The sequence below is a fragment of the Phacochoerus africanus genome, chromosome 5 (assembly GCF_016906955.1).
Source record: "Phacochoerus africanus isolate WHEZ1 chromosome 5, ROS_Pafr_v1, whole genome shotgun sequence".
Taxonomy (NCBI): Eukaryota; Metazoa; Chordata; class Mammalia; order Artiodactyla; family Suidae; genus Phacochoerus; species Phacochoerus africanus.
The window spans coordinates 60,573,689-60,584,397 of NC_062548.1; the positions used below are offsets into that span (position 1 = coordinate 60,573,689).

The following is a 10,709-nucleotide window of genomic DNA, read 5'->3' on the forward strand; positions in this document are numbered from 1 at the left end:
CCAGCGCCAGCCTCCTCGGGTGCAGCGAGCTCAGGAGGAACGGAGTCTTCCTGGACAGGTGAACTCCCAACCCGCCTGACTCCGAACACGTCCTCTTTAAGAGTGGAGCCACGACGTCAAACCCACGCGGCGCAGCCTACCTTGGAAGCGCCCCTGCGGTTCTTCCGAGCGGCCTCCATTGGCCGGCCAGCACCCGGCGGCCCCGCCCCTTCGCCGGCCTCCGGCCCCAGGCGACCTGCGTCAATCCGCCCTTCTTGGAGCTTGATTGGCCGTGGGGCCGGCCCTCCAGAAAGCCCCGCGGGGCTTGCTTAAGCTGCGCGCTCTGGATGGGAGGGGCGCGGCGCAGCGTCTGGAGTCGCCTCCGTCCCCGTCCGTCTGCCCGCCCGCCGTTGGTCCCTCCAGCAGCCCGCCTGCTGGGCAGGGCCGGCCCGGCCCGGCCATGGAGTCCTACGACATCATCGCTAACCAGCCTGTGGTCATCGACAACGTGAGGCTCGGCGGCCGGGGGGAGGGCGGGCGCTCCGCCCTCAGGGACTCTTGCGGCGGCGCCTGCAGGGACCCCGGCCCGTCTCTGCAGCTCTTCTGCTCACTGTCCGCCCGCCACCCGCGCTGGCCGCCCGCGCCCCCATCTGGCCCTTAACCCGGGCCACGGGGCCAGACCCTCGCCAGCGTGGCAGAGCCCCAGCCAGAGCACTCCCAGCCCGGCGGGGAGGTCAGGAGAGGCAGGAGTCCCATCCGTCTGGCGGCCCTTGGTCAGCATCTGGAGGGCTGGAGTGACAGCCAGGCAGCCCGGCAGATGTGTGTCAGGCTCGGGGGCGCACCCCGGACCCTTCTCAATTGACAGTGAGGTCACAGGGCAGGTCTCGACCCAGCCCCTTTACTCCCCATCAGGCTCTGACTTTGGCTGCCCCTCTTAGTGGAGGAGGAATGGCATTTGCCTTCTTGCACACCGCTGGCCCCATGTTTCGGAGAGGGTTGGCCTGGTGACCTCTACAACAGCTCTTCCCAAGGGGCTGCACCCCCAGGCAGCACCTCCAGAGTGGGCAGGCTTGCTGCACCCTTTTCCTAGGACAGGGGAAAATGTAAGCTAAGCTCTGCCGGCCACATAGCCACGGCCACCTGCGTGGCCACTTGGCTGTTTTGACCCTCTCCTTTAAGTGCTCCAGGAGCCAAACAGAAGTTCCACAGTTGGCAGGGCAATGGAAAGAATTCAGGACTACTTTTCCCAGAACCCATGAGCACTTTGCAATAATTGTTTGACAACCTCAGGAGAAAGTTGCTTGGCTCCATTGTGGTCCTTCAACACTGGGGCTAAGCACGCTTCCTGGTCCACAGGAAGAAAATAAAGGACAGGGAGGGATCTGTGGCTCTGCTCCTAGCTGGGTATCTGCCCCTGGAGCCCTGGAGTTTTTGTTAATGACTCACTTTTCTTTCTTGGATCTGTCTCCCTGCCATTTGACTCCCATGTAATCCCTGAATGGCTGTCTTTTTTGGAGTACCCATGTGAGCACCCTGAGTCACTGCAGGGGATGCTTAATAAGAAAGCTGGAACTGGGCTTGGGGGATACTCTCCATCAGGCCATGGGAAGGACAGGGCCACTTCCTTTCTTGGCGGGCAAATAATCCACTTAGGCTAATCAAAAAGTTTAAGAGGGAACCTGCTTTGCTCCCTCTGGGCTTCCAACCCCTCCTCTGTAACTTAGGGTTGTATATGTCTGCTCTACAGACCCCAAGGCTGGTGGTGGAGATCTCTGGGAACATGGGTTGAGATTCTGGTTCCTGCAGTGGATGGGGAGTTCCTAGATGCCAAGTTCCCTTCAAGATTCTAAGTTCCTTGGTGGTCTAGTGATTAGGATTCAGTGCTTTCAGCACTTTGGCCCAAGTTCCATCCCGAGTCTGGGAGTTGAGATCCCACGTCAAGCTTCTGTACACTCTGGTAAAAAAAAAAGGGGGGGGGGGATTCTAAATCCAGCTTCCATGCTGGAGCAGTGCAAAACCAAATTCTCCTCTTGTAGGCTCTGGGGAAACCACTTGAGAAGTGCCAGCTGTCCCCAAGCATCCAATGATCTTCCCTGGGCCATCCTGTATGTGGTCCATGGCTGCTGACAGGAGGGGGCTGGGGACTGTTGGAGGGAAAAAAAAAAAAACATGCTTAGGGGTTGCTCTAACTGGGTTTGGGGAGTAGCATGTGCTGCTGTGGATTCCTCCTGCCTGGAGTGACCATGGAGCATGCAGAGGAGGGTATGCTTCGTGGTTCCTCCATCTCCACACTAATGACATTCTGGCCTGGATCACTTTTGGTTTTGAGGGGCTGTCCTGTGCATTGTAGGATGTTTAGCAGCATCCCTGGCGTCTACCCACAAGATACCAGTAGTAGTTCCTGCTCCCCAGTCTCCAAATATGGTCAGATTTGGAGGAGGGGATGCAAAATCGCCCCCAGTTTTGAACCATTGGTGTACTTGTAAATGGCCTGGCTCTCTTGTTTTTTGTGTGTTTTTTTGGCTTTGCTCTCTTGGCAGGTCCTCAGCTTCCTGCCCAGGCTGCCCTGGTAGGGCAGCAGCCTTCTGCACAATGGGGCACTGCCTTCATCTGGAGGTGAATGTTGGAAGCTAAACATTATTTTTCTTTCAGGGTTCGGGGGTGATCAAGGCTGGCTTTGCCGGAGACCAGATTCCCAAATACTGTTTCCCAAACTAGTAAGTGTTGCTCAGGCAGCATCCTTAACCCTTTTGTTTGCTTCGGGGGAGAACACTGGTCATGTGTCACAGCTCTCTTGCCCCCGCCTGTATGTAGGGGAAAACACTAGACTTGTGAAACACTAGATTTGAGTTCTGGAAAGAGAAGACAGGTGCTCTGGGCTTCCCCCTCCTCTTTGGACTCTGATTTTGGTCCCTCCTGGAGCCAGGAAGGAGGAGAAACCACCAGCTTTCCCTTGGGGACAGGGCGTGGTAGCAGCAGCAAGAATAAAACAATCTCCTGGAAAGAGACCTAGCCTCCGGGGAGAAAGTACGGAGTTAATGCACAGCCACCCCTTCCTCCCCAGAAATGATTTCCAATTTCTTCGTGTCTTACATAGTTTCAGACTCTAGAAAATATTGTGTGTTCAGACTGAGGGAGTCTTTGCCAGAATGGCACCGTGGTAGCAGAGGTAGGAGGGGGTGAAAGCCTGGCACCCTGCCCTGGCCGCTCCAGCCCATCAGGGAGCCCTCCCTCACCTGTGTCTCTTCTCAAGTCCTAGAGGCTTTTGAGTTTCCTGGCCTAAGGCCCTCAAAATGACTGGCTATAGCAAGACACAGCCAGCATGGAGCACCCAGGAGAGCTTCAGTGTTCCTTCCAGAACTCATATTGAGTGTTCTTAAAGATTCCTCTTAGTGTGCAGGGAACTCAGGTCAGATGTTGAAATGAATGGTAGTTCATCCAGTCTGCCGAGAACTGCGTCTCTGTCCCGGAAGCCCTGGCAGTGGGAATGGGCAGGATTGACTGAGTGAGAAGGGCAGATGGATGAGGGAGCCACGACTCAGCTTCCTGGGGCCATCCCTTTTCAGGCTGCGGAAATCAAGAGCGCAGGCTGAGTCGTGGCTGCCAAGGCTGCCCCTCTGCCAGGGCTGGGCCAGGAATGGCTGATGTTCCAGTGCTCTCAGCTCTCTGGGCGGTCTGGTGGGAGATGGAGGGGATGCCTTTGCTTCTGACTATGACTTCGGTCCTGCCAAGGCCTGCTGTGAAGCAGGCCTAGGTTCTGACCTTTGCCCTGAAGCTTTGGAATACACTTCCCTCTCAACCATTGGCATTACACTGTTTTTCCTGGACTGGGTTCAGCTATGCCCCCTGTTCTTCTCCCCGAATTTTCCTGTCTTCACAGTGTTGGGCGCCCCAAGCACATGCGGGTGATGGCTGGAGCCCTGGAAGGGGACCTCTTCATCGGACCAAAAGCAGAGGTAATACCTGTGGAGACTGCCATTGCCTGGCTTTGGGGTCCTCATTGTCCCAGGAGCTGTGCATTGGCCCATGCAGTCAAAGCTGTACCTGCAGAGAGGGCCTGGGAATCTGTTCTCTGGGGCCACCTGCTGAGCCCCCTCCAGGCTCCAGGCTCCAGCTCTGAAATACTACGCCCTGGTCCCTTTGCTCTATGACATGGGCTGTGTTCCTGTGTAGGGCAACATAGTTAGACCACTTCACGCTCCAGAAGCTAGAAGCTACAGAGCAAAGAACTGACTAAAAAGTGACTTAAGGAATTCCTGTTGTGGCTCAGCAGATTAAGAACCTGACATAGTGGAGTTCCCTTTGTGGCTTAGCAGTCAACGAGCCTGACCAGGAACTATGAAGCTGTGGGTTCGATTCCTGGCCTTGCTCAGTGGGTTGCTGTGATTGTGGTGGAGGCTAGCAGCTGTAGCTCTGATTTGACCTCTAGCTAGCCTGGGAACTTCCATGTGCTGCAAGGGTGGCCCTAAAAAGCTAAAACAAAACCAAAAAAAAACCTGACATAGTGTCCATGAGAATGTGGGTTCAATCTCTGGCCTTGCTCAGTGGGTTAAGAATCCAGTGTTGCCACAAGCTGCAGCGAAGATCACAAATGCGTCTTGGATCCCGCATTGCTGCGGCTGTGGCATAGGCCAGCAGCTGTAGCTCCAGTTCAATCCCTAGCCTGGGAGCATCCATATCCCACAGGAGCAGCTGTAAAAAGAAAAAAAAAAGTGACTTAAAAGTCTGAATCACTTGAACTTGATGACTGATCTGAATGAGAAGGCCACCTCTTGTGCTCCAGCCAGGTTGATGCCCAGGGGCTGCAGGGCCCCATGAAGCCCTTGGGAAGAGGGTGAATGGGGGCAGGGGAATGGCAGAGGATAACAAGCAGGGGCAGTTTAGGCACCTGAGGGCTACAGCATGGGTCCTGAGGACTTGGGGTGCAGCTCCCAGAGCTCTCAGGAAATGGGGTCAAAGGAGCCAGGGCTGTGGGTGAGCAAGGCTGAGTGGTGCTGGGCAGGATGGGGCTCACTGTTAGGGGAAATTGAAGGGCAGGTCTGTGCAGAAGACACAAGCACTGGGGGAAGAACTGGGAGGAGAGGTGGCAGCAGGTGACCTCAGAGGGGACCATGTAGGATCGGCCTGCAGGGAGGCTCCTGGCGCTGGCAGGCGTGGTAAGTGAAGCAGTGGAGCGTGATTGTGGAGGGCAGGAGAGGGTGTGCACTGAGTGTAGAGGAGCCGGACCCCCCTCTGCGAGCCTGAGAAGCTGCTGGGCAGATGACCCTGTGCTGGGTTCTCTGGGCCTGCCCCAGGCACAGGGACCCCCAGGAAGCAGATACAGGCAGCTCCCAGAGGGCTGGGAGCAGTTGCCGGATGTGTGTCTGATGCCACAGCCAGCCTCCCGCCCCCACAGGAGCACCGGGGGCTGCTGGCCATCCGCTACCCCATGGAGCACGGAGTGGTGCGGGACTGGAATGACATGGAACGCATCTGGCAGTACGTCTACTCCAAGGACCAGCTGCAGACCTTCTCCGAGGAGGTGTGGCAGCCAGGCCCCGTTCGGGTGGTGCCTTCCCCATGCCCTGCAGTGTCTCTCTCAGGCTTCCATGTTCCCTCTGGCTTCCGTCAGGGCCCGCTGCCTCTCAGGGCCCTCTCCCTCTTTGTTGTGTGGATGTGGGTCCACATGGTCAGTGGCTGCCAAGCAGAGTGTTCCAGGGAGACCTGGATCTTTAGGAGAGTAACTGCTGGCTGATGACAGGCTGGTGCCCTCAAGAGGGATGGCAGGCCGCAACTTCCTGTGCTCATGGACCGGGGGTGGGTGGGGGGAGGCCTGGAAAGATCCTTTCAGGGCGAGCACATGGTCTCTGCGCCTGTGCACAACGCTGCCGTCTCTCACAGCATCCTGTTCTTCTAACGGAGGCCCCACTCAACCCGAGTAAGAACCGGGAGAAGGCGGCAGAGGTGTTCTTTGAGACCTTCAACGTGCCAGCCCTGTTCATCTCCATGCAGGCTGTGCTCAGCCTGTGAGTGCTCCCCGAGCCCTGTGTCCCCTGCGTCACTCTCGCCATCCTCCTGCTTGGGCTGACCAGGCATCTGACTGCCCTGTAGAAACAGCCCCCTGCTGACTGTCCCTTTAGGGAGTCCTTCGGGTCCCTTGGTCAGACTATATGATGCACATGTCCCGGGGTCCCTTCCAGGGGTGAGGAGGTCCCCGTGCCTTAGTGGCTGAGGTGAAAGGGTGACGACCTGGTGACAGGTATGCAACAGGACGCACAACGGGAGTGGTTTTAGACTCTGGGGACGGGGTCACCCACGCCGTCCCCATCTACGAGGGCTTTGCCATGCCGCACTCCATCATGCGGGTGGACATTGCCGGCCGTGACGTCTCCCGCTACCTCCGGCTGCTGCTGCGCAAGGAAGGGGTCGACTTTCACACCTCGGCCGAGTTTGAGGTTGTCCGGACCATCAAAGAGGTGACAAGGAGCAGGAGGTGGGGAGCCGAGGGTGGTCAGGCCAGGCATAAGGTTGAGCCCTGGGTGTGGTTGTCCTGGCCACAGCTTTCTGAGGGCCATGTCCCTGCCCACTGCAGCGGGCCTGCTACCTGTCCATCAGCCCGCAGAAGGATGAGGCTCTGGAGACAGAGAAGGTGCAGTACCTCTTGCCGGATGGCAGCATGCTTGATGTAAGTTGCCAGGCCAGCCCCAGGTGGCCACAGTAATGCTGGGATGTGGAGGGGAAAGAGGCCTGTCTGCCTCCATCTTATGTTCCAAAGGTGGGGCCAGCGCGATTCCGGGCCCCTGAGCTGCTGTTCCAACCAGACCTGATAGGGGATGAGAGCGAGGGGCTCCACGAGGTGCTGGCCTTCGCCATCCACAAGTCCGACATGGACCTACGCCGGACACTGTTTTCCAACATCGTCCTTTCAGGTGGCTCCACGCTGTTCAAAGGTACCCTAGTTGGGCGACATTGCTGAGACTTGGAGGCCAAGGGCAGCTACCCACTACTCCCTAGAGCCTGGGACATGGTCCATCTTCTGTTGGTTTTTTTAGGTGCTCAGAGAGCTTTTTTTTTAAAGAGAAAGATTTAAAATTAAATTTTGGAGTTCCCGTCGTGGTGCAGTGGTTAACGAATCTGACTAGGAATGATGAGGTTGCGGATTCGATCCCTGCCCTTGCTCAGTGGGTTAACAATCCGGCGTTGCCGTGAGCTGTGGTGTAGATCGCAGATGCGGCTCGGATCCCTCATTGCTGTGTCTCTGGTGTAGGCTGGCAGCTACAGCTCCAATTCAACCCCTAGCCTGGGAACCTCCATATGCCGCGGGAGCGGCCCAAGAAATGGCAAAAAAAACAACAACAAAAAAAAAAAGTAAAATTTTATTGGAGTTCCCATTGTGGCTCAATGGAAACAAATCTGACTGGTATCTGTGAGGACGCCTGTTCGATCCCTGGCCCTGCTCAGTGAGTCAGGGATCTGGCATTGCTGTGAACTGTGGTGTAGGTCACAGATGAGGCTCAGATCCCACATTGCTGTGGCTGTGGCATAGGCTGGCAGCTGTAGCTCCCATTTGACCCCTAGGCTGGAAACTTCTATATACTTTGTAACTAGGCGATAAGTTTAATGAGGTCTCAAAGGTATTAGATGAAGTCTGCCTTCTCCCATGTCCTGGACACCCAGTGCCCTCCCCACAGTTGTTATTTTCCCAAGTAACACCTGTGCATCATTAAGCATTCCCTTTTTACACAAATCATAGCAAACACTCAGGCTCCACTCCAGGCATTTTTTGACTTTGCACTACAACCAGAAGATAGTAAGTTCTCTTAGATGGTGGTATGGGATGCATGTGCCACTTAACCGTCGTCCCTTAACTGGGGGTGCCTGCAGTTCTTTCTAATCACAAAGATGCTTCCGTGGGTGACCTCCTGCACCGTCATTTCACATGATGAGACTGTACCTAAAAGATAAATCCTAAGAGTAGACTTGCTGAGCCAGAGGGTGGGTATGTGCGTTTGTTACCTGGTAGATATCACCAGTGTCCCTCCTGAGAGGCTGTGCCACTTCCGTCCCCACCCCCGCTCCCAACACTGTGTGACATTTGCCCATGTGCTGGGTAGAAGAGACAAGTTCTCCTGACTTGTCGTTTGCCTTTGACTTTGCTTCTGGTGGTTTTGGCTCTGGAATGTCAGGGAAGGAAGAGCATAGGGTCAAGCAGAGCTCAGGGTCCCATGGCTTGGGGTCCCCTGTCCCTGGCCTTGCTGAGGAAGGAAGCTGGGCCCACCTGCAGGCATGGTGCTGGATCTTTTCTGCCTTTGGAGTGGCTCACCCTGGCCTTAATCCTGACAAGAATGACTAAAACAAAAGGGCGGCAGCACTGACAAGCAGAGCTAGGATTTGGGGCAGCTAGTGTTGAGGCGTCAGATGTGGACCCAGCCTTGTGTTCACAGGCTTCGGCGACCGGTTACTAAGTGAGGTAAAGAAGCTTGCCCCAAAGGACGTCAAAATCAAGGTGAGGTTATGGGGAGTCCCAGTAGGGCATGGGGGTGCTGGGTAGCCTTGATCTGGGGAAGAACAGGCAAGAACCACCTTCAGATGCCTCACTTCATGTCCAGCCCAGGCCTGCCCCTCCCACTGCTCCCAGTGGATGTTCTTGCTGCCTGGCACAGGGGGAGGGGCCTCCCAGGGCAGGGAGGGTGAGGGGCGTGTGCAGTAACAGGGGCCTCTGTGTGGGAACAGGGTGGTTAAATCGTTGCTTGCCCCCTCTAGATCTCGGCCCCTCAGGAACGGCTATACTCGACATGGATCGGGTGAGGTGGGGCTCACAGGGAGGGCTCTGGGAGGAGACCATTGTGCCCTGGACATTTCTCCCTGGGTTGGCCCAGGCAAGGTGGAGGTGGGTGGATTTCCCTCCGAGGTAAGGGAAATGGAGCTCCAGGCACCCTGGGAGAATGGGGGGCTCAACCCTCAGGTCCACAGGAATGCTCTCCCTCCCCCCTCTCAGCGGCTCCATCCTAGCCTCGCTGGACACTTTCAAGAAGATGTGGGTATCCAAAAAGGAATATGAAGAGGATGGCTCCCGGGCTATTCATCGTAAAACGTTCTAGCGCCCAAAGAGGAAGGTGGAGGGAGGAGAGGATGGGAGAAGAGGAGGCCAGAGTCCTTAACCTTTTCTGGTCCAGGTTCACAACCTAGGCCTCGGGTCCCTGTGTGCCCCGCTTCCTGGGCAGGTGGTGCAACAGTGCTTTCCTGCAGCCCATCCACACACACTCACATGCACACACAGACACGCACACACACACAGTAACATTTAGCTGCGTGGATGAAGGCTTGAGCTGGCATAGAATGGATGAGCCCAGCTTTGGGCTGTATGAGTGTCCACCTTGGCAAGCCAGTTAGGCCTACAGCTCCTTGCTCTGCCCCTTGGGGCTGCTTCCCCAAGTTCCATGGCCAGACACCCAAACATCATTGATAGGATCCCTCCCAGGGCTAGAGCTCCTGGATGCCTGTGTAACTAGCCTTGGGGAGAGGGGTGGAGGAGGGGGCTACCCACTGCTGTGTCACTGCTTCTCGTGCCACCTCTTCTTCCTGGCCTGACAGGGTAGCCCTCAGGCCACACCTAGGCATCCCCACTGCATTCACATCCTGCCCACCCACCTTCCTGGGTGGATGCCTGGGTGCAGGCTGACTACCTGGCACTCTTCTGTCCCCAGTGAGGGGGTCTGGCCCAGGGTCCAACCCTGTGCAGCCAGGGCAGAGGACACATGGGGTTCGGGCAGCCACGGTGTGTTGCATTTTCCCTCTCAGAGCACTTCACTGACTTGCTGCTTCCTCTCTACCCCAATACCCGGGACAGGAAGGGTTAATGGTCTTCATTTGTTGAGAGGAAGCCACTTAATCAGGAATCAGACCTAGTAGGAGTTGGGGGGGACACATTTTCTCCTCCCACTTCTCCCACAAAAGAAGTCTTCATTCACCCTGTGGTCAGGACCCCCACCTCCCTCTCCTACACATGTACAAGAATTTAACACAGTTGCCTGGAAAAACCTCTTTTTGTAAATCATTATAGTAATAATTATGGACAAAGCCCAGTGTGTGGCTCTGTTTTCTTGTGGTTCTTTGTGCTGTTGTTTTCTCATCCATCCCTGGGGACCAAAGCAGCAGGGCACTGGCTCCAGCTTTGACGCCTGCCTGTTCAGTGGTTGGTGGGGCAACACGGCACAGGAGGCAGACTCCACCCCTGGTGGCAGAACTCCCCAGCCTCTTCACAGGCTTGCTACAGTCCACCAGGAGAAGCAGAGAACAGGCTGCCTTCATGTCCGTATTCTTGGACGGGGCCTTGTGGCAGGCAGGGCTGGGGCTTGGTGCTTCCATGCCTTTACCTGTTCTATTTGAGCACCTCTGCTGCCCGGCTCAGACATGGCCCACAGTGATCCAGTTCCCGAATTGAGTCAAGATGGGAAGGGGAGAGATGTGGAAGGCCATGTGGAGGAGCTGGGTCCTGAAGGAAAAGGCTGGGTACCAAAGAGGGCGGGGGCAGTGGAGGCAGAGGGCACAGTGGGAAATGGGAGTTTGGAGTGTCTGCCCTCTCCTTTCTTCAAGTACTTGAACACCTGCCTACAGTATGTCCAGGAGGTACCGTGTGTTTGGTAAACAAGACATATCTTTGCTGCCCCAGACATACAGATTAGGGGAAGAAGATAAACAGGCTATTCCAGTACAGAGTTGGGGCTGACAGGAGGGGCATCTGGCCCACA

General features: G+C 56.2%; 1 protein-coding gene across 1 annotated transcript; it reads left to right on the forward strand.

Moving 5' to 3' along the window:
* The first annotated feature begins 279 nt into the window (after nt 1-279).
* Nucleotides 280-10,043, forward strand: ACTR1B (actin related protein 1B). The gene is made up of 11 exons (XM_047781512.1): nt 280-487; nt 2,632-2,696; nt 3,860-3,935; nt 5,375-5,500; nt 5,860-5,984; nt 6,218-6,434; nt 6,551-6,643; nt 6,734-6,908; nt 8,403-8,464; nt 8,722-8,762; nt 8,957-10,043. The coding sequence occupies exons 1-11, from the start codon at nt 440-442 to the stop codon at nt 9,057-9,059; spliced, it is 1,131 nt and encodes a 376-aa protein (XP_047637468.1). The 5' UTR covers nt 280-439; the 3' UTR covers nt 9,060-10,043.
* Nucleotides 10,044-10,709: the final 666 nt, after the last annotated feature.